The sequence below is a fragment of the Agelaius tricolor genome, unplaced genomic scaffold (assembly GCF_023055355.1).
Source record: "Agelaius tricolor isolate 1412-34295 unplaced genomic scaffold, bAgeTri1.0.p SCAF_16, whole genome shotgun sequence".
Lineage (NCBI taxonomy): Eukaryota > Metazoa > Chordata > Aves > Passeriformes > Icteridae > Agelaius > Agelaius tricolor.
Genome location: NW_027269276.1, coordinates 14,550,546 through 14,574,245, shown reverse-complemented (window position 1 = coordinate 14,574,245; position 23,700 = coordinate 14,550,546). Strand labels below are relative to the sequence as shown.

Here is a 23,700-nt window from a genome sequence, read left to right as displayed (position 1 = left end):
CCCGGGTTGTGGTGCATGGCTGGGTTATTGCTGGCATGGGAGCCTGGCCCTGAACTGTCAGCACAAAGCCATCCAAAGGCTCTGTGCTCTGGCTCTTGGCACCCCTGTGTCCCAGGGAATCCCAGCTGGCTCTGCACAGCCCCACTGCCTCTGCTGGCCTTCCATCCCCACGGGCTGTCCCTGCTGCCCTGGTGGCCTCTGCAGGCCAGCACAGGCTGGGAGGGTTTGGAGCAGTCACTGCAGGATTGGCTGGAACATGATCCTGACTGTGCAGAGCTGAAGCTGTGTTACTGCCTAAGAAAGGCCTTGCCATATGAAATATTAAAATGCTCACTTTCCTGTGTGGTGGTGGTGCTTGCTTTTGAAAATTCTTGTCCTTTCCTAAGCGCAGTGCAAGCTTCTGTACCACAGTTGATTTTCCACCCCCTCACACTCTGCCCCTTGGCAAAAGACTGGATTCAAGGTCAGTGTTTTAATCTTACTTGCATAATAAGTTATTTCCATCTTGTTTTAGGAGGTCCCTGGTGGCTTTAAAGCCTGTTGTATTGCATAACTTTCAGATTCCTTGGTGATGACTGTAAAAACAGAATGAGAACAAAAAATGTTATTTGAAAATGGAATCATATGAATGACAAACCTAATAGTTTTCCTTGATTTAAAAAATCCAGAGTAAAAGCTTTCTTTACAAAGGAGATTACTGTTCCTATCAGGTATATGGAAAATGGATTTCAAAATGTGAGTGACTCTACACATGATTTTTATACTGTAGAACTGTTTAGTGTTCACTAAAAGGCTGATATTGGAAATTCATATCAGGCTGTTAAATAACACTTATGTTTTCACAATTTGTACTGTCAGTGGAAACTTTTTGGGGTATTTCTATTTACTGTACTGGACCTTGTATAAAAGCTGTAATTTTAGCAGACTTCCGTAAAACAATAAGAGAGGAATGGTCATCTGTGACTCAGATAAGCTCACATTGATAACATGGTAGAACGAAATTGGAGGGCTTCCAAGGCAAAGATTTTCAACAGCAATAGCAGCCCTATACAGCAGCCCAGTGTGTTTGTATCATTTACCAGCAAGAGGAAGTGTTCTCTGCCTGCTTCCAAGCAGCTGACAAAGAACTGATTAGGGATTTTGTAGCAAAATCCAAAATAGAACTTGTCTGTCATAAAATTTTCTATACCTTGTCTTTGAAGAGGGTATTCACATTTTCAGGTTTTGAAACTTACTTTAGTTAGGCATTAGAAACCAGGACTGCATGAGAAGTTCAGGGGGAGTGAGGTTTGAGGTACTTGCAATTAGAAGCCTGGTTTAAAAAATTTCAGTGCTCCCCTGTTTAACTCTGTGCAGTAAGAAGTGTTCTTGCATGATTGAAATGTGTTAATTACAATCACTGGTTGTCTGCTGGCAGAGGCAGGGAGCCCTCCCCATCTTTGAAGAGCTGAGTTCCCTGTATCACACACTTGGTTTGTTATTTTTCACCTAGCTAAAGTGCATGAAGCACACACTAAGGACAAACAGGAAAGAGGAGATAGTGAAAAAATATTGACGCATTTAGACAACTTTATTGAGAGGCACATACAGAAAAGTAATAAGGACATGCAGGAAGATAAGATGCTTTAAGAGAGAAAACACATCTTGAAAGGAAGTATTAATGGACTAGGTTTTAGTACTTCTTAAATGTTGCATTTGCAATTCTCTGTTTTGGTGATGGAGAGGACAGAACCACAATTCCTCACCAATGTGTTGAGTGTAGGATGTTTCCAGCTGCCACCTTCACTTTTGCTTCACTTAGGCTTTGGTGGCAGAGCAGCAAACCTCGGTGTCCTCTTGTGTGAGCATGAGATGTACTCTGGGGTCATAGGAACAGAAATCAAAAAACTAGAATTATCACCAGAATAATGAAATAATTCAAGCATTCTTGCATAAATAGTGCAAGTTGAAGAAGCATGCTAATAAGGAAAGGGCCTCCCTAAAGCATTTCTTGTGTCTTTGGAAGAAGAGTGAGAGGAAAAATTTGCACTGAGGAAATAATCCAAAAATCATTGACTTCTCACATGGCTCTAGCTCTGGGCCTTTATTCTGCTGCCAGCAGCTGACGTGCAAGTCTGCTGTGCTGCTCTGTACCCTGTGTAGGGTCAGTCTGCATTTCTGGGCCTTTCAGCAATGGAAAGGAAGAGTGCATCATTTCATGTCAAACCAGAATTTCCTTTCTGAAAGTATTTCTTTTGTCCCCTCTCACAGATGCTCTGACCAGGCAAATGTAGGTCACTGTGCTGGCAGGTCTACAGTTAACTTTTCAAAGGACAATTCTGATGTTATTTCCTTAAGCAGTAGCCACAGTGTTGTGATGCAATTTCTGTGACCTGTTCTAGTCAGTTCTGGTTCCTAGAGGTGGAAAAATGTGTGATTGCTGGACCTTCAGGTTCAAGAAGGTATTATTTTCTCAGGTACAGAAAGAACATAGAGAGAGAAGAACTGGTTCCCTTTGTAAGGATAAATTTTCCAGAAAGATCTAAGAGCAGGAGTGGTAATCAAAGAATGCATGGTGGTAGCACTTGGGGGATTTAAAGCCATGTGAGGAAGGTGTTTATTTTCCTTCCAAATAAAATTCTGGCAATAATGCTCAAATGAGGGGTTTCTTCACAAAATGAGTAGCTAGTTGGGATAGCTCAGGTTGACTTTTTGCTGTCACACCTCTCATCTGGGTATTAATCTACATGACATGCTCTAGGTCTTATTATTACCAAATCAGTATCAGTTCTCATTATGCTACTACAAGCATGCTTTGAGTGGGATTGCCAGAAATAACCCCCTAACACAGTACAATAACTGCAAACCATTCAAGCTAGCTTATTTTTAATACTGAACATTTCACCCCTTTCTGAGCTGGGCTCACTGAAGGAGGAGGAGTGAGAGCCCTGCTGCTCTTTAGTCAGGTACCACTGAATTAGTGCCCCATCAGTGAGGGCTACAAACAGCCAAACCTCCCATAAAGGAGGGAAGGCATCTCAGCAGAGTTATGAGGGTACTTGCTTTGAATTTCTGCTGGTTTACCTGCCAACTGCATGGTTGCATTATTCAATCAAATCTTAAAGAAGAGGCTAAGAATTGCCTGGGATCAGAGGTATTATTGAAAAAGAGGATTGAAGTATTTGGGTTTGATTTTGAAATCCTATCTCAGTGTTGAAAGTCACATAAATGAGGTTATACAGCACTTGCTGAGAGATCAGTAAAGGCAAATATACTGAGTTATTGTACTGGGTATATTGCAGCTATGCTGAACTGGGGTATCAGTGCTGATCTCTGAGGATGGAAGGTTTAATTTAAGATAGTCCACATACCATTAATTAAACCTGTTCCCAAGAGACAGTTTATTTAGTGACCTTATTGATTAATTTTACTGTCTCAGAAAAATGTAAATATCTTTTCCCCCTAATATGATGTAGAAATGAGAGCTTTTGTGGTGTCATGTGGTATAATCCATTTTTCTTCAGAAGAAACACTTTTTAGGCATTGCTGGTTACTCTGTGAATTCTAGCAGTTGAATTTTTTAAGACAAATATGCTCACAATGATTTTACTACTCTTATGTATGTGTGATACATGGGAAACAGTGCCTATCCACAAATCATGATGTGGTTACCAAAGTTACCATGAATGTAAAAAAGGCAGTTAGTTCCCTTGCTTTAGTTCATGGAAATGCCAGTAGTGAGATGCAGCAACAGCCTGGCCTGTTGAGCTGCCCTGCAGTGTGATGGTGAAGAGAGCAATGTGCTGAGTGTGGCACAGGTTGGTGTCTGAAGGGAGCAATGTGCTGGAGAGTGGCACAGGTTGGTGTTCTGAGGGAGCAATGAGCTGGAGAGTGGCACAGGGAAGGGAGCAATGTGCTGGAGTGTGGCACAAGTTGGTGTTCTGAGGGAACAATGTGCTGGAGAGTGGCACAGGTTGGTGTCTGAAGGGAGCAATGTGCTGAGTGCGGCACAGGGAAGGGAAGGGAGCAATGTGCTGGAGAGTGGCACAGGGAAGGGAGCAATGTGCTGGAGAGTGGCACAGGGAAGGGAGCAATGTGCTGGAGAGTGGCACAGGGAAGGGAGCAATGTGCTGGAGAGTGGCACAGGGAAGGGAACAATGTGCTGGAGTGTGGCACAGGTTGGTGTCTGAAGGAACAATGTGCTGGAGAGTGGCACAGGGAAGGGAACAATGTGCTGGAGTGTGGCACAGCTCGGTGTCTGAAGGAACAATGTGCTGGAGAGTGGCACAGGGAAGGGAACAATGTGCTGGAGTGTGGCACAGCTCGGTGCCTTTGGCCCTGCTTTGCAGTGTGTGATGCTCTCTCAGAGGCCTGCCTGAGCTCTTGTGACCAAACATTTCACAGAGGTGTCTCCTCACTGCTGTAAGGCCAGTTTCTAGATCAGTGAGCAGACAGGCATGCATTTTGTAACATGAAACAGTCAAATGGCTCCCTTCTCTCATTCATTCATGTTTAAGTGATTTTCTCCAGATTGATTTGGAGCTGGTGCAAAGTGAGTACGTGGAATGCAGAGCAGCACAGGCTGTGGTGCAGTGGGAGTGGCAGTGCAGGGTGGCTTTTGATGGGAATGAGCCTGACTGCTGGGAGCTCTCCTTCTTGAGTAGGTGGAAACCTGTTCCCAGATCCAGTAGATCAGTCATTTTTGTTAAAAATGATTCCTGTCAAAGAATCTGCTAAAACACTGTGAGGTATAAACTCACTAACAGTTATGAACAGTATAAGACAGTTTATTTTGTGACTTAAGGGGGAAAAAATTTACAGTGGAATCTTTTGAAAGTACACCTTGTTAACTGTGTGCCTAATAATATATAAAGCATGAAAGAAAATGAAAAGCAGTAGGAGGGCAGGAAAGTAAATGATTGACTTGGACAATTGTAGGCCAGTCACAGTTTTGAATTATGGAGGAAATGCCATGGATTAAATGTGCATGTCTGAAATTATTTTAAGAACATTATCTAGTAATAAAAAAAGTAATAAAAAATAGTACATTAAAAATATATGCCCATAGTGATCCTGTTAACAGAAACTTAAAGAATTAGGACCAGGTTTTTTCCAATTTGACATTTTGTGTCTCCAAGGACTTTTCCATCTCCCCCCATTTTTTTTTCTTCATTACATTTAAAATAATTGAGTAATATTTCAATAGCTTCATTGCTGACAGGAATAGCTAATAAGTCACTTTCAGTTCTTCAGAAAAAGAATCAAGGCAATTCTGTACTAAATACTCAAACTGTGAGTAGATGGGTAGTGTCCTTTAAAACCTGTCAATTAATTACAGTAATGTAGTGCTGCAAAATAGATAATTTGCTGTGATCTCAAGTGTTAGGCGAAATATTGGCACACTTCTCCACAGAAATAGATTTAATTAAATTAATGTATGTAATTGATTCAGCTACAGAAAATTTTGCCTAAAAAGCAGTTCTGTTAAAACTATGATGAGTAGAAGGGCTTAAATTTAAGCCCAGGAGCTTTGATAGGGATCTAGGGGGACTCAGCTCCTTTAGAAGTAATTTTCTAGCCAAAATCAAAGAACTGCAGTTTTGGAGTATTTTTTGAAATGGAAATAAATAACAGCAACACCAAAGCACAAATCAGTATAGTTTAAAAGACTTTTGCAGTGATAAATAATGTGGGCTATTTTTGGGAAATCAAGTACAAATAACATTTGTAACCTGTCTTCTCTCTTTTCTTCCACTTTCATCCTGCACATGGAACCTCTGTTTCTGCTGATAGATCAGTGTTAAGTTCAGCTGGAGTAGGTGCTAGCTCTGGGCTGTTGCTGTGCTGATAGGGCACAAGCACAGCCAGCAACACTTCAGAGAATGGATTATAGGCAGCTGCTGAATTCCTGAGTGAGGAGAACCTGCAAGAACCTGGAAAATGCTGAGCCCTGGGCACCCTGAAATGCAGCTGGACCAGGTTCACTGAACAGGGGTTTCCTTAGCATGTTAGAGGACTTTAATGTTCATTCCAGGACAGGACTCCTGGTAAAGGAAGCCTTTGAAGGTTTTGAAAAAAGCTTCAAACTTGACCAAACTCTACACAAAATTAAAAGAAAGGTCTAGGTGTTGTTTTTACTCTATCTGAGAATCTGTGGTGAGATTCTGTTGTCTTTCATTAGTGTGATTGTTGTGACTGGGAATACAGGAAAGAAAACCATCTCCCTCTGCTTGTGGAATTATTTCTGCCAATAGACAAGAGAAAATCTAGGGGGAAAAAAAATCTGTAATTTGTATGCAGTTTTTTTTCTCCTTATCCCTGGTGAAACTGGTGGCTGAAGGTTGTTACCATTCCAAAACATTTCACTGCTTCTGAAGAAATCATGTAAGGTTGTGAATTGAAAATGGGAGCAATCAGAAGCTTCTTTGGGTTAATTCTAAGGAAACTTTCCAGCAGTTGTACAACAAGTCTCCCTTGTTGTCATAAATGAGTGGTTTTGCTAATGTTCACCCTTGCAATTTTTCATTTACAAGAGAAGTACTTTGATACTAGGAGATAAGATAAATGAAATGCTGAAAAGCTCATGGAAGTACATTCTTTATTCTGCCTGACATCAGAAGAGAAAGAAAATGAGTTGTGCTTCAGCTGGAAGTAAGCCAGGGAACCTTCATTTAGAGGCAGTGGGAGAAATGTAAGGAGAGAGGAAGTGATGGAAAAAGGGAAAAAATGAAAAAGGTATGTTGGAGAAAGGCTGTGTAAAGAGCACTTCAGAGAAGAGGTGGAGGCCCAGGATATTTGCAATCTTACCTGTGTATTTTAAAGACACTGGATGTCCTTAGTTCAAAGAGGGTTTCTATTCAGTATAAATAACCAGCCCACCAGCTCTGAAAGTGCTTCAGTCTTGAAGACCACTTGAGGTTCAAAGCGCTGTTCTTAGCATGAGGTCTGTGGGGCAGTGATAATGCACTGATTTGCCAAGGCACACGTTTGCTTATAGCTAAAATTAGAAAAAGCTACAACAACCAAATTCCTTTTTGACAGTGCAAATGTGCTAAGAAGGTCCAGTTTCTATTATTCACTGACATATTCTCAGCATGAGAGAAATTGTTAGAAGTTACAACAGTAAAAATGCTACATCATCATCATCATGATGTTTGCTACAACTCTTACATTAACAGCACAAAACCTGATTTTCTTACTTGTCTGGGCAAATACATTTTTTGAAATAAAGAATATATTTAGATTGGCTTAAGTTTAAAGGGGCCCATCATTTTTGTTATCAAAGTGCTAAAGAGATTTGTCTGAGCAATCAAAGAGTATATGTATGTGTATATGAGAATTATGCCCAAAGAAAGGAGATTGTCAGGTCTGCATTAAACAGCTGTTAGGCCTCTGCTGGAGATGAACACAGTAGATCAGAGATGTCTGCTGGCTGTGGGCTGACATGAATTACGTAATGCTTTTCTACAAATATTTTTCTGTTAGGCATTAATTTACCTTTAGATGGTAACTCCATTCTTGGTGGCATTTTCCCCCTTTTTTGTCCTACTTGACTGCAAATACTGTTGAGTACTTGCTTTCCTCTTAGCCTGTCTTCTCTTCTTCTAGCCTAGGGAGCAACAGAAAAAATAATTCTGTGTAATCTCACTCTTGTTTAGGTCTGGCTAAGTAGGACAAGGCTTAGGGGTTCTCTTTCTTTCCTCTCCTGTATAGTTATGGGAATCTTTTCTTTCCCTCCCTTAATACCAAAACCCATTCTACTGCTCTCTCTGCTGTAACTACCAAAAGCTTCCCTCAACAATGACTGTCATGCTCACAGAGCAGATTAACAGGGATAAACAGTTCAAGAGTGCTGGTTGCTTATCTGCCAGGGCAAATCAGCACTCTGGTTCACACATCTTGAGCCAGGAAGATTGAGTAAAAGCCCCACGTGGCCATAAGGCTGGAATGGGAGGTAAATGACTTTCAGGGTTCCCAGCTAGCAAGAGTCCTGGGAGAATATAAGACTTGGGAAGAAAACAAACCCAAATGAAAACAAACCCAGAGAAAGGTCCCTTTGATCTGGGGGCTGTCTGACATCTGTAGCACTTCTGTTTCTAGAAAATAAGTATGTCAATTTATAATCTCTGGTTTTCACTGGAGTTCAAGTCTTTTTTGCATATATATTAAAACATAAGTGTATTTTCTGTACAGAAAGAAAATTATTTTTCTTTAATGGTGTCTCCCTTCCTGAGCTGCAAATATCACCCAGAATAGCTGCATTCACTCATGGCTCTGAACTGGAAGAAATGGTTTTTTGCCAACTTACTTGTCAGACTGCAGTGATAGGATCAAGGCCTTTTGAGATTGCTGATACATCAAGCTAGACTACATCTTGTTCATATTTATTATAAGTCCTGTAAATACCTAAGTGCTCCTTTGCTTATGGAGTCAATAACTGTTTTCTCTCTCTCTCTGTTTTTAGAAGCAGAAACAGAAATCCCATTGGTCCAGGGAAGTATGGCTATGGGAAGGTGCCGTACATTTTACCTTTACAAACGGACACTGGCCAGCAGCCCCAGAAGCTGCGGCGGCAGCGCCAATCGTCCAGGAGCCACCTGTTCCAGCAGAGCCCGAGCCTCCTGAGCCCCTACAGCCAGGCTGCTGCTCCTTCCTTGCAGCATGGCAACCTCTACCAAGAGCCAGGGGGGCCTCAGGCAGGACACCCGGTCCTGGGGCCCTCGGTTTATCAGTCCCCTTCATTCCCTGTGTCTCAGAGCCTGTTCCACGGCGGTGACTCCAGCCCTCAGGCCCTGCAGGGCCAGCCCCAGCCCCAGAGGGCTGCAGCCATCGTGTGCATTGGTGCCTACAAGCAATACAAACTCTGCAACACAAATGTAAGTCTGCTTTTCCTGTGTTTCGTGTGTTTGACAGCTGTTGGTTTTCCCTAGTATGCAAAATGTTCACCTAATCATCAAGTTAAGTTGAATTTTTTAAAAATTAATTTAATTATTATTTTTGTGAAGTTATTTTAGAGTGTCTTGGGGAATACTGAAAATAGATCTGTAATATTACAGTTACCTAATACTGTACCTTCAAGGGCTTTAATCAGTCACTTCATCTACCAATATGTACAGTTCTAATTTGATGAAACCCAGGAGCATGAAGGAATTTGAGATAAGTATAGTAATTGAGAGAGGGACAAACATTGGCTGAACAATGTCAGAGAACGCAATAATGGTGGAAAATTTTAGTTGTACTTGTGCTGAAGGGACAAGGGAATGAATTTAGTGTAATTTTCCACTTTCATTCCGTGTTCTGATATTATTTTGATTTTTGTGTGATGAATGTGGATTTTAATGGTAATTTTTAAGTATGTGATTCACAGTGGTGAGGAGTGGAGCATGTTGGGTTTGCATGGCCAGGTTTTGGTAGAGGGGAGGGGTGTGGGGACTGCAGGTGTGGCTTCCATGAGAAGCTGCCAGAAGCTTCCCCCATGTCCGACAGGGAAGCCAATGCCAGCCAGCTCCAGGATGGAGCCAGTGCTGGCCAAGGCCAAGCCCATCAGGGATTGCAGTACCATCCCTGTGATACTGTATGCTGAAGGGAGAAAGCTGTTGTGCAGCTGTGAGGTAGCCAGAGGAGAGCAGAGTGAGAATGTGTGAGAGGAACAGCCCTGCAGAGGCCAAGGTCAGTGGACAGGGAGGGGCAGGAGGTGCTCCAGGCCCTGGAGCTGAGATTCCCCTGGAGCCTGTGGGGCAGCCCACAGTGCAGCTGCCCTGGCCCTGCAGCCCATGGAGGGCACTGGAGCAGGGGGTGCCCTGAGGAGGCTGTCACCCCATGGAATGGCTGTGCTGGAGCAGGTCCTGCCGGGAACCTGCAGCTCCATGGACAGAGAGGGGCCCACACTGGAGCAGATTTGGTGGCAGGACTTGTGACCCTGTGGGGACCCACAGAGGAGCAGTTAATGAAGAGCTGTAGCCCATGGGAAGTGCTCACATTGGAGGAGTTTCTGGAGAACTGTGTCTCATGGGAGGGACCCGTGCTGCAGCAGGGGAAGGACTCTTATCCTTGAGCAGCAGCAGAATCAACCTGTGCCGGGCTGGCCGCAGCCCCTGTGCCGGGCTGGCCACAACCCCTGTTTTGTTTCCCTACACCACTGAGGGAAAGAGGTAGAGCTGGGAAGAAGGGAGGGCTAGGGGGAAGGTGTTTTTAAGATTTGTTTTACTTCATGCTCTGATTTTGATTGGTAATAAATTTACTCAATTTCCCCAAGTCAGGTTTGTTCTGCCCATGACAGTAATGGGTGTGTAATCTCTCCTGATCCTTATCTCAACCCGTTAACCCTTTGTTATATTTTCCATTCCCTGTTCAGTTGTGTTGGGGAGTGATAGTGACTTTAGTGGGTACCTGTCACCCAGCCTGGGTGAAACCACCGCAGTCACTGACAAGCCTAATGTTTTTCCATGAAAGAAACTGAAAAATGGAGTTTGGATAGGCCATGTTAGGAAGGCTGTCTACTTCTCAGTCCTGTAAGATGAGGTTATCCCTTTGTGAGTGCTAGTCATATTCTAAACAGCATTTAGAGACAGCTCCCAGTAGCCTGGGCCACTCCAGTGCCTTTCTGTATTGCTCTGCGCATTCTGTTTTAGCTGATACTTTTACCAGCATTCACTTCTACGTGCTTTGATTATAACTTCTTAATTTATTGGAGCGAAAATCTGTTCTGTGTTAATTTTTAAATAAAACTTAATCTGTTATTATTTGGTTCAGAATGTTTTTCTGGGTGTAGCTGCATGCTCCAGGCAGTCTCCCATTGTATGTGGGAGGCAAGTGAGGTTTTGTTCTTTGTCCCCATTAGTGGTTTTCATCCTGCTAAAATTTCCAGTTTCTGCCTGTGCCCTTTTAGTATTTCCCAAAGTATGTCTTCCTAGTATGTTCTTCTTATTTATCCTGCTAGTCTAACTTAGTGTTGCAAAGATGTAGAAGTCTGTATTTGGATATTAAAAGCAGAATATTCAGGAGAGATCTGGATAAGTTGACGTGACAGGCCATATTTTTTTGGATGGATGAACATCTGATTCTTCTGCCTCCTAGAAATCCTGATTTGTTTAGTAAAACCTGCATAGTGGAATATGTAACAATGGAACACAGGATAACAAAACCACAACCTAAACAAATCAGATGAGTTCCTTTTTGCTTCTTTGTTATGACTCTTGCTTTGTTTATGAATAAAGTCCATTGATTGAGACTGGAGCAGTTGATTGAAAAGACCTAATGTCAAGAAAGCTTTAGTGTATTTGTCTGGAATGGAAACCATGAACGGCTAATTTGAGCCTCTGAGAATAGTCTCTGGGACAAATTCCTCTTTCGAAAAACACTTTCTGTTTTTTGAAGGAAATGGGAAATGACCTTAGTGCATGGGCATTAATTTGGAAAGTTTTCTGAGCTAAATTTGCTCACTGTGTCCAAGCGATACACAAATGTCCCAGTCTTTATTTCATCCCTCACACATCAGTGCACAAAGTTGGACAGTATTCTGCCTGACTTAATGTGACAAAATTGTTTCCAGGGAAAGGTCTTTTAAGAGGGCAAGGGGTAAGAGATGAGGAAGTTAGAAATGAGGTGGAAGAAAGAAGCAATCTGAGATTGCCAAGGTATGGAGAAGGAAGGTTTGTAGAAAGCATTTCTTGAGAATGGCAAGTGGGCTGGAGAGTAGAGGGCAGTGAGTTGTGAATTGGACAGTGGTTGGACAGGTCAGCATGGTTAGTGGTTTGGCCAGTGGCAGATTTCTTTTGATAGAAGAGAACAGGAGTGAAAATATTTTCATGTTAGTTTTAGAATCTGCTGTTTAAACACAAGAATTCAACTGATGAAGAGGAAACACAGATGAGCACACTGCTGCTGCCTCTTTGCCATTGTTGCTTGTATAAATACAATTATAAAGAAATCTGTAGTACAGGAGATTTAATAGCAAAGAGAAATTGTAGCTGAAGTAGCTTCTCCTAGGCATAGAACTCTACATAATGATATTCTTTATTTAGTAATGTTTCTGTTACCCTTGGAGAGGCTATAATTGCTATTCAGGGTTATTTTGCTCCCCAGAATGTGGTAATTAATGTAATTATAAAAAAGAAGTTGCTAAGAACAGTTGTAGTATAAGGCCAGGATGAGAACAAAACAAGGCTGATAGTGTTTCACTTTGTTTGCTTGTTCTTCCTGATTAAATGCTTCTGCACGCGGGCTTTAATTTAATTTATCAGCAGTGACATGTACCAGTGGTCTTGCCAGCAAGCAGAGAACAGTATATTTTTATTTCTTTCTTTTCTTTGATTCTTCCTGGAGCATACCAAAACTGAAAATCTCATTTATTGGAAGTATTCTGTTAACCCTTATCCTGGTATTTGGCCACTCCCTCTACAGTTTCTCCTGAGGGCAACTAATTAATAACAAATTAAGTTAATCTGCCTTGGTCCATTAGGTCATTTCCTCATTATTGTACATTTATTGTTTTTTCATTGATAGCTGAACTCATTTCACATGACTGACAGATTGATTCATTAAAGGTAAACTTGTGAGGTTTGGTTAGGGAGAGCCTGGGAAGTGCTTGTATTTGTTCAAGTGTTCCTGCAGGTCGTTAAACCTATTTTCTTATTATATAAGTGGCTTCCCCTGTTCAGCACCTTGCATGCAAGCTCACCTCAGAACACACAGCTGCCTGTCACCCTCTTTGGCAGGAAACAGGCAGCAAACATCTCTCCTTACCTCACAAACAGCTCTGGCTGATCTAACTGAAACCATAAGCTACCTGCAATACAACAGGATTCTTCCAATGTGGTCTCAATTGCTTCAGAAATAGGGAAGTGGTGAGTAAATCTCCCTTATTTCCCCCTGCATTAAAGGAGAAGGGATTATATGCATGTGTGGTTGAAACAGAATTTGAATTCGACCTTTGTGTGGTTTGTCACCAGAACAAAGGAAGCAACTCAAATGGAACATTTGTTTACTGAGCACTTTCTGTAATTAATTGTCTCAAGCATTGCCAAGTCCCTACTAGCTCTTCATGAGTGCCTGAACGTGTGAGAATATATTTGTAAACCAACTCCGGGCTGCAGGTCTCCTGGACAGGGTACCCAAGGAGGCTTTCAGGCTTCTGGATATTCCAGACTACCTAAGGTAGCTTCATGACAGTGGCACATGACTGATGCCAAAAATGGTGGCAAGCATCAGCCCTTTATTGATTAGTTCCCAGTACAACTTTTTGTACAGTTTTTCTCACATGCATAACACCTGTGTGCCCTTTTACTTTTCTCTTGTGGTTGGTCAGTACACATCAGCATTCCAGGCTTCTTCTCCTTCAGTGCTGGTCACCTGCCTTACACATCTGCACCCCATTAGGGATGAGGCTTGGCCCCATTCCTGTTCTCCTACAATCTATTCCTATTCTCTCATAGTTTCTGCATGAAGAGTGATACCTAATAGATGTAAAATCTGAATTTTCATTAGCTATGGCTTGAGGTGTGAATTTTTGGCCAAATTCATATAGGGCTTTGGAACAGTCAAGGTAAAATGTATGAAAGAGTAACTCCTGAGGGCTCAGTGAAATATTTATTAATGAAATTTTGCTGAGCACGTCCAGTTCCATTCCCAGTTGCTAGTCTGCCACTGGTCCATGTGGATTACTGTCATGTCTCCAGTTACACTGTGCTGTTTTTCTCAGTATTTGATGTGACTGGTGTCTAGCAAGAAGCCAGGTGTGTTGTGAAGCAGTATCTAGATAGGATCAGAAGACAATGACTGCTTTTACTTTCTTGGCCTGCCTCTCCAGCTGTGCCTGCTATTCATGTGGTAGCACAGCTATGGAAAACCTGGCTTTTGGTTCTGAGTAAGAGTCCTCTGTTGGATCTGTTGCTCTTGCATGCAGAGCTTTTGAAAATGGCACCTGAGCAGGGAATGGGAAATACCTGAAAAGACAATTTTGGAAATGGAAAGAGGTTTTACAGTAGAAGAGATGAGGTGAGGTAAAAGACTCAGGATCAATCCTCAGCTCTGTCAAGATGGGACAAATTAAAATATTTGATTTTCCGAAGAGTCTTATTGATGATAGTGATGCTGAGTTACAACTGTGCCACTGAAAGGTTTTTTTTGGATGCAGAATCCTAATTAAATAGAATTACAATGTTCTGCAGGAATGTGTTGAGTCCATTAAACAGTGATGTGCTTTTTCTGCCACCAAAGGATATAGGTAGGCATTGGCAGGCTCCCCTGGCACCTGGGATCTTGGGCCATCCACCAGCTCACTGGTGTTCTGCCCAAGCAGTTTTGAAAATTTTCCACTCTATAGAAACTGAAACATTTCCAGTGCTTCAAGTTTTAGCTAAGGTAGAAATGGAAATGTTTAATTTTGTATGGGACTGAAAATCTAATTCCCAGACAGGTCTTTTCAGAATTGATATGGGGTGCTGCAAGTGTGCACTCTTTAATGTAGTTGGGATGCTCACACATTGAGGTGAAGACTAACAAAAGCCTATGTATTTCTTGGGTGAACTTTTTTTTTTTTAGACTGAAAAGCCCCTTGTTATTCCCAAGGAGTTCCTGTAGGGTTTATTTATTCTCCTTTTGAGATTTGTATAGAGTAGGTGTTTGACATAAGTGGCAAAGTGGAGTTAAGATGACATATCTTTTCCTGAGGAAATTTAAACTTGACTTTATATGAGGAATTTTCCATGCAAACACTGTGGGATTGTGTGTGGGTTTGGTAGTCTGACATTCTGTGGGTGTATAGGAAACTTATTGAAAGCTTGCATTGCTTTGGGCTGTACTGTCCTTCTTTTTGAATGTTTTGCTATTTGCAGCAGAGGTGTGTAAATATTAATTCAGAATGATTTGTCACCAGTACAGGCTGAACTTACCAGAGGCTGGCACAGAGGTATTCCTTGTAAAGGATCTCATGTAGTTTGATCAGTTGTCATTTGTGTAGAAAAGAGTCACAGAGAGACATCTTTGATGGAGCTCTTGGACCACAATTGTTCCCTCTGTATCTCTGCACTGTGGTTATGTGACATCCCCTTCAACATCTGAGAACCCTGTCTTAGAAAGCATTGTGCATGATGACATTCTTATTAGAGCTTAAATAATTATGGGAAACTCTCTGCTCTAAGTCATCAGGAAAAGTATGTTGAGGTAACTTGAAAAGCTCTCTCCAAGAGTTTTATTGTGCAAGTGTGCTCTGTACTTGTGACAGTAACACAGAGTTGGCTGTTTTACATAAGGTCATTATTACTAGGTTAATTACTTATTAATGTAGTAAAATGTTCATAGTAAGTTCAAAATCACACAATTCAGAAACCCTTGATGTCTAGAGGTTTGTTGTTTTAATTGAAAATTGAGTTACTTAGTTTGAGCCATAAATCTAGTCCACTTTAAACATCTAGGAGTCCAGGAGTCATGCCCTGTTGAGACACGAACTATAAAAGCACAGACCAAAAGGAAAAGGTGCAGGTGAAAATTTGGAAATTTATACATGGCTATAGCCAGGTCCTGTATTCTCCAGGTTAGGGAGAAGTGACCAGTGGGATCTGTAACATTCTTATGGATGAGCTCTTTGACTTTATTCAAGGGCAGTGAGATATAAATAAAATACAGTAGAGCCTAGGATAGAATAAACACCTTAAGGCCATAAAACAGAAATACTCCACTGGAAAACAAAGGTTGAGAGCATGTATCAGTGATAAAAATCTACTAAATGTGTCAGTTAGCCAGTCCATACATTCACTGTCATTGATATGTTTGGGGTTTAGCTTGAATACTCTGGAAGCTGAATTTTCCATGGACTCTGTCAACTTCCCAATATGTATTTTTTTGTTTTTTAATGCATAAGAGTACTTCAGAAGCTATGGTTAACAGTAGTACTTCAGTATTTTATGGTACTGCAGGAAGCATTGAGCTGCCTTTTTCTTCTGTGAGGTTTATTTTGCAGTTCTGGGCCTGTTGCATGGGTTGCATGATGTAGCTGGAGAAGTCTGCCTCAAGTGGAGTGAATTTGTGTCTGTGAATAGCTGAAGATTCAGACTCTCATTTTTGTATAATGGCAGTGTGACATAAGAATGTTAAAAATTCACCTAAGTGCCTCAGAATCAAAATACAAATCAGTTGCCTAAAGCTCTTCTTTCCTAACTTCCTGGTGAACTTTGAATGGGAGGTTTCATGTAGCAGTTGGAATTGTCCGAGAAGTTACCTTGCTAATTCTTGGAATAAATGGAATACATGTGTCTTGGAGAAGAGGAAAGAGGAAAAAGATCCACAGTTATTCCATCACTTCATCAGTTATGAATAGCAGCATTAGCACTTAAAATCCTGTGGAGTGATTTGGAAGCTTCATTGGGATGCTTGTTGAAATGGAATAGGGCTTTTTGTTCTGCAGTAGAACAGGACTCAGGGTGATTTAGGTTGCCTGGTTATCATTCAGATGTAACTTCTGTGCCAAGTTTTAAAGAGGAAGCTCATCAATGAAAATTGGGACTTCTCAGTTGTAACCAGATCGTTGCATTCCTGATACATCTGTAGTTTTGTTTAATAGTGCATTGTAAATTTGAGTAGTGTCATTTATCAATATAGGCAAGTGTTGTGGGAGAGATTTGAAAGCATTCCAGCTTGTCTTTGTTCCTTCTTGTCAATTCATATTGACAAAAGTGTTTGTCTGAAATTCCGGTGTGGAATTTTTCAACACTCACATAATTTGAACAAGAAATGTGCTTTTTATTCATATGTCACTTTAATTGTATCCAGGTTTTCAAAGCAGAGGAGGCTGCAAATGTCATGATTAATTTACAGAAAACTTTTTAATGCTGTTTTGATGAATATTTGTTAACTATTCCCATTAATTACAGGTATAAAAAACATGGTCTGTCAGATGTCAGTGTCTGCTTTGGCACATTGAAGGAGTAGCTTTTTCTTGGTATTTTTAGGAGGAGATTAGTTCAGTTATTGTTGACATCAGTGCATAAGTTCAAGACATTTTCAAGCCAGATAGCAGGAAAAGAATATTTGTTACATGAATACAGGAACTTCCAGTGAAACTACAACCAGTCCTCTCTTGTACTGAGCAAGGTGAGTAGAGGAAGAAGGAAGTGCAGGAGAAGCTGCCAAAGTTAAGCTATAGATACTGAAAAAGCTGTCTGTTAGCAGTGCTGTCAAGTTTTTAGTTTTAGTTTTGGGAAAGGGGGGGGTGTTGGTGATTTTTTTTGTTTTGTTTTATTTTGGTTTGGTTTTTTGTTTGGTTGGTGTTTGTTTGTTTTGGATTTTTTTGGTATCTAATTATAGAATTTTTAAGCAGGGCTTGGAAATAGCAAATTGCCAAAATTTGTGTAGAAAGTTAGGAAACATAAACATCAAATTATGTCTAGCAAGCATGTGTTGCTTTGCCTAACTACAGACTAGGGATGAAGTCCAAAGCCTCTCCCCCAGAAGTGGTCTGAAAGAAACCTGGCACTGCAAGCCCTGCAGTGCCCAGAGCAGGTAAACAAACCTTTTGCATATGATACATTAAGAGCCAACTGCCTACAGAACAATGCAAACCCCAGAAATAATTGCAATTGTGGTGAGATTAAAAAATAACAACAAAACCCAAAGCAGTCTGGTGTGCTCTGTCTCATCTGCTTCATCAGTTGTGGTGTCTGTCCAGATGTAACACAGGCAGCACATTGCACATGTAGAGACATACACATGTAATTAGTGAAACAGAGCTTCTCTCTAGTGATAAGTTGGTAAGGCTGTTTGTCTTGTCTTAGGTTGGTGGAAAAACCAATCCTGTGTTGGTTATACCTGTCAAGCAGTGTTGGAGGCACTGGGTGATCTGTAGGGGGAAGAGGCCAGGGAAACATCTCCTGCCACATTCTGCAAACCAGCTTTGGCCTTTGGCTGCAGCATTCAGTAAGCTGCCAGCCAGCCCACATACTGCTTTTCCTGAATTTCTGTTTGCATCTTCATTTGTTAAAGACAGCAAGGAATGCTGATGGTCTTGATGGCTTTTTTGAGACCTCAGTTTGGGTGACTTTCTGAGGACAGTTTTTTTGGATGATGGGAGGTTTTAGTTTGAGCAGCAAAATGCCATTAGAAGGACATAGTCAAACCTGCAGAGGTTTAGAGCTTTCAGACCTGGAGTTTTGTGAGCAATCTTCTGGTAACTCTTGTGTTAAGAAAACTATTTAATTACATAATAATATAATTTTTTATCCCAAGGTCCCTGCATAGATCAAGTGCTTAGTTATGACTGATAAGGTACTCAATGTTATTCTCTTTTTATTCAGGCTTTGGCTCCCTGCCTTAAAAATGCTCCTTGCAGAAGGTGAGAAAAAAGGCTTCTCTAAGGACTAGTTGTTGATGCTATTACTGCAGTGTTTGCTTTAAAATTCACAAAGCTGCTGTGTGACAGCAAGACCTAATATGTTGTAAGAAATAGAGCTGCCCTGTGGAAGAATGAGGTTTAAGAGAAGTGTTCCATAATTAGTGCTGCTTGTCAAGTAGTTTGAATTGAATTTTTTCCCATGTTCAGTATCATACTTATCACTTGGCAATAGTCAAAGTAAAATTTGCATTGCCAAAACTTTAATTATGATTTGGCAGCTCATCTGTAAAACAGGTCCAGAGGTTTTCAGTCAGACCCCCAAACCAGAAAGTACATAGTTCACAAATTGAGAAAGGATTGGATTAAGTAATTGCACCATAGGTGACTTTTTTCCCCTCAAAACTGGTAGAGTTGCTGTTCCAGAAACTGCAGACTGTCCTTCATGTTCCTTATTCTGTATGTCCATTTATACCTACCAGGTTTTACAGTGAATGAGACAGAGATTATGTAAATAACCCCTCCAGCTAAACATTCCCCAGAGTGAGTCCATTCTGCACACTGGATGAGTCAGAGGTCATATGGGGAAAATGGTATGCAATCATGGAATTGAGAGCAGGACCTCACAGGCAGCAAGAGCCAAGTGATACAGTAATTGCATGGACAGTCTCTTCCAGTTTGAGATTAAACATTCTTTTAAGGCCCTGTGACTTACTTTATAGTGTTTAAACAAACCAAAAAAGCCTTCAAAAGCAGAATGCCATCCTGAGATGCATCAGTATTCACAGAACTCATCAGATCACTGCAGCTGAGGCACTGGCACAGGGAGTTTGCCCTCCAGAGTACCACAGGGCGGTGAAATGCTTCCCTGGGGGGTGCTTGGGTCCTTCTCACCACAGCTGTTCCTCCCTTTCTGCACAGCCAGCCTGTCTCTGCTCCTTCCTCTGCCTGGAGCTGTCCCACTGTATTTTCTCCTCACTCACACTTCTCACTTCCTTAGTACCTTGTCTCATATTTTTCGTCTTTTCTCCCCATCTCTTCTGCCTCCAGTCTCTCTTCCTCTTTCTACTTAATTCCCTGCTTCTTTGCAGTTTCTTCCAGTTTCACTTTCTTCTTCTCAGTACCTTCTTCAGCTGACTTGCTTATCCAGCCTCATCTCTTGAATGTCAGTCCCCAGATTTATCTGTTTTTCCAAACTATTCCCTGCATTTTAGGAACAGGCTCAAGTGGTTATTAAGAGCAGAAGAGAGATGTTTTCATTTTCAGTCCTTGCCCTATTACAGACCTCAGGAGCACTTTCCAATAACTGCTGGAAAGCTGCTCAGCCTCTTTGAGCCTCAGGTATGGAGCACACTTGTGAACAGATTGTTCCTCCAGGTTACATGCAGAACTTTGATGGGTTTTGATTGGAAATGTACAAAGTATGTTATCAGCATTATTTTTAAAATTCTTGTGGCCTGACTATACTTGAGTGGATTTCCATAGAAAAAGCAGAGGGTGCATTCTTGACAAAAAACCCACTTTCCTGGCTGACATAATTTCACTTATTAAAATAGAATAGGCAGTTACATTAGGAAAAAAAAAGTCAGAACATTGGCAGCACAGGAAAAAATAAAACACTTCTTCCTTTTGTTTTCCTTTGGACTCATTCTGGGATGAAATGCTTCAGTCAGAAAAAGAGACCAAAACAGATGATAACAGGAGTGGAAAGTTTTAGTCTGAGAGGCTAAAGTTGGACAAACTCATCAGTAAATGGACAGTGCTACCAGCTGCAGCTATATTAAACCGTTCTAAAATAAGACAAATGTATCTGCCAGTTGGTTTGAAGTGCCTTTTTTCTTTTTCTTTGAAGTATATGACCTAGGAGGAAAGAATATATCACAGGAACAGTTAAGTGTGTGTTGTATCAGAAACTCATTTTTGATGGAAACATGAACTCTAAAATTTAAATAATGCTGCAATTTCTGTTTCCAGACTGGGTTCCTGCAAGCTCAAAGTTGTTTTTAAGTTGCATTTATATCGCTCTAAAGGTGTTCACTTTTTGTGGAAAATAAATTGTTCCACATCCTAGATTTTATTTTTTTTCTAACAAAAATGAACAAAATACATTGTCCCAACAGACGTATTTCAAATCCCCTTGGTTGTAGTAACAGCTTACATTTGCCTGTATGTTTCTCTCTCATGTAGCACCACATTGACATTTCTGTTCCCTGGTTGTTACTTAGACTAGAGCTCATTCTCTAAAAATATTGTGATTACTGCTGCAGCATGAATTTTTAATTAAAAAGTAGATTATTGTGGTAATACCAATCAGAAACCTCCTTAACCTTTTAGTCCTCCTGCCGGAACCATTCAGGTGGTGCCTCCTCCCACACAAAGAGCAGTCATTTAAATGGAATGCATGAAATTGAGTTTCCATTGAAGTTGATTGGGCTTTCATAGAGAAAACTGCTGGAGGATTACTCCTGCCCACTGCTGAAGCTGGTAGAATGAGAGTCACATAAAAACTGCTCCCCAGAAAGAACAGGCAGCTCCAAGAACAATACTCTATAAAAATGGAATCAAATACTGCTGGAAGCCCTAGAGTAGATGTTTTAGCACAGTGGCATAATTTTCTACAAACTATGAGGACTAGACACATCAACTTTGCTTAAAGTCTGTTAACTTTACTAAAGATGGATCAAGCATGAGTTTGCCTCAGGGTATTTCATAGCTGATATTGGTGGTGCCTTCCAGAGAGGGTTTGGAGTGGTTGGTATTTCTAGTATAAAGAAGGCTATTGCTAGTATAGGAAAGCAGCTATTAGTACATAAACCTCCCATTTTCTGAGAAGGACTAATAGAACATGTTCCATTTTGCAGGTGTATTTGAATAAGGTAGACAGGTGAGACAGTACAGGATGATGAAGCTGAAAGCTTCCATGTTAAGGCATTCTTCATTTGAACCAGATTGTGTGAAATGGAAGTAGCTTTTCATTGATTTCCCATTCAATGAGGCAATAGCCTGCAGTTTAGGCACCTTGAGCACTGTGTAGTGTTTCTATAAACAGGTATGTGATTGGAGGGATTCTTGTATCTGTGGGATTTTTTAGTGCAGCATATTTCTATAGAAAAGTGAGCACTGCTGAGAGTGGGAACAGCAGCTGTACAAAGCAGTTATGATTTCTGCTGCAAATTGCAAGCTTTTGATGCTTGCTTGGGAGCATGGAAGGAATATTCTGTTTAAACTCCAGTCTCCATACTGAAGTAGCTCTTTGCTCAGGGGCCTGGGTACTAAAAGAAATTTGGGACTGTAAAGTAGTAACTATATTTTAAAAAACCCCAACTTTAAAAAGACCAGTCATCTAGTATTTAGCTGGATCAAAAAAGACTAGCAACAGTCTTCAGTGTGCAGGTGTGAGTTGACATAGGCCTGACTTTCAGGATGTACTTGTATTGCTTTACAGCAGATAATGCTCTGTTCCAGCATGGTCTGTTTCCAGCATTTGCCTTCCATTTTCTAACTGCTCAGCTTCCATCTTATAAAAACCAATTATTGCTTCTCAGAATTTTTTGGTTGGTTGGTTGCTTAGGTTTTTTTTGGAATAGTATTTGTAAAATTTTAGCATTAAACATAACTGGAGTATTTTCTTGACACATTTTTGGTATTGCTGAGGAAATGTACTGTTAATTTTCCTATTATAGCTCCTTGATTAGCCCCTCCTAAGGTAGGAGTTCCAAACGTTTCCAGTTGTGCACATTAGATCATTGGAGATGCTTTGTGTGGGATGGATGAGTGACTCAGATTTTATTTAAAACCAAAGCTGGACTTGAATCTTTTACAAGTTGCTGTAAATCTGAAATAAAATAAGTTATTTCAGTTTAATCAGAAGGATCTGTCAGTGAGAATTTAAAAAGAAAAAAGCCACAAACCTGTGAAGTTAAGCAGAAATACTTCTTTTTCCATCTGTTTGGTTGAGCTTTCTTCCCCATTATTAGACAGACTGCATTTTCAGATGTAAAGTGCTACAGGATGGAAAAAACGTAAAGCAGTAATAGATGCACTTGCCACATTATGCATTAATGCCTTACGTGTCTGCTAGATTGCAGTTAATAAAGATCAGCTTTGGGTAGCACTTCAAAGACTTTTCTTGTTAAATTCAGAGGACTTTCTTGTTGCAAAGCTGAAATATTGATGGAAAAAAGCATTCTCAAGTTGCAGGCTGAGAGGGCAGCAGTTCCCTGGCCCATGGCAGTGGCAGGCACAAGTAGCTGGGGCAGGCAGGCTCCCCATGGCTCTGCCAGGGCCCATCTCCCTTGATCCAAACACCAGCTCATTGCTCCCTGCATGGGATCTGGTAGAAGTGCATTGGTTTTGTATTGTGCACACACCTAACTGAGCTCTTTACCATCTGTGACAGGCAGCCCTTGAGAGGAGTGAGGGGGAAGAGAGGGGCTGCAGTGCCCCATGGCCGCCGCGGGCTCTGCTGGCCTGGAGGCTGTGGTTGGTGGAGCACACTGGAGTTTACAGGGACTGTCATTACTCGGCTTGTCTGCATTGCAGCAGACACGGAGGTGTAAATTCATGGCTTGAGGCAGTGCAGAGTCTGCCAGTACAGGTGCTCCTTCCTCATAAACTTATGCAGATACCACTGCATTCCCAGATGGAAATTCTCATTGCATGTCAGGCCAGACATTTTCAGAGCACTGTCTGTGGCTGTGCACTGTAACCAGAGCTGGCTAGCACTGTTTTTACTGCAGAGCTGTTCTTCACATGCATTTTAAAGTTTCCTGCACATTTTGGTTTTTCAGGAGCATCAGTTCCATTTGAATTGTGTCTGGTATTTTGTGCCACAGATATCTAGACATATTTAATATGCCTTATATACATTTTTTCTTGGTTGGCAGACAGTTGTCTTTATGTTCTCTTACCATTTTATAAAATTAGAACTTTTGTGGAAATAAGTGTCTCCAGATTTTAAATAGATCCCTTTTCTCTTTCAGTGGGTGTTCAGCTGAACAAAAAAACTAGGTTGCCTTGATTTGAGGTACTACCTATATGGGAAGCACAGTCCTTGGCTATGCAAAGAGAAACAGCTTAGCTGGAAAATTAACATTTGAAGGACCATGCATTCCACTTTCTTACGTGGACTTGGAACTTCTGTAGGTTTCAGAAGAAACAAGACACCAGCAGCTCAGAGCAGAAGTTCAAAGTTCACTGCAGATGTGGTGGCTTGTTGTGTAAAGAACTGGAATTTATAGACTATGCATATTGAAGGACACAATACATTTAAGAGTAAGCTCTGCAAAGGAAAGAACAATTTTCAGATTTCTGTTTAAGAAACAAGTATTTAAATTCTTTTTCTTCAGAGATGTGTTTTTCCTTTGGGATTCCAAAGGATGAATGTAATTCTATAGAAC

At 41.1% G+C, this 23,700-nt stretch overlaps 1 protein-coding gene across 1 annotated transcript in view; it reads left to right on the top strand.

Moving 5' to 3' along the window:
* THSD4 (thrombospondin type 1 domain containing 4) overlaps positions 1-23,700 on the top strand; it is a 237,946-nt gene that overhangs the window by 40,622 nt on the left and 173,624 nt on the right. The window contains exon 5 of the mRNA XM_071441660.1: positions 8,444-8,855. Within this exon, the coding sequence (XP_071297761.1) occupies positions 8,444-8,855 (412 nt within the window). The remainder of the gene's footprint in view (positions 1-8,443; positions 8,856-23,700) is intronic.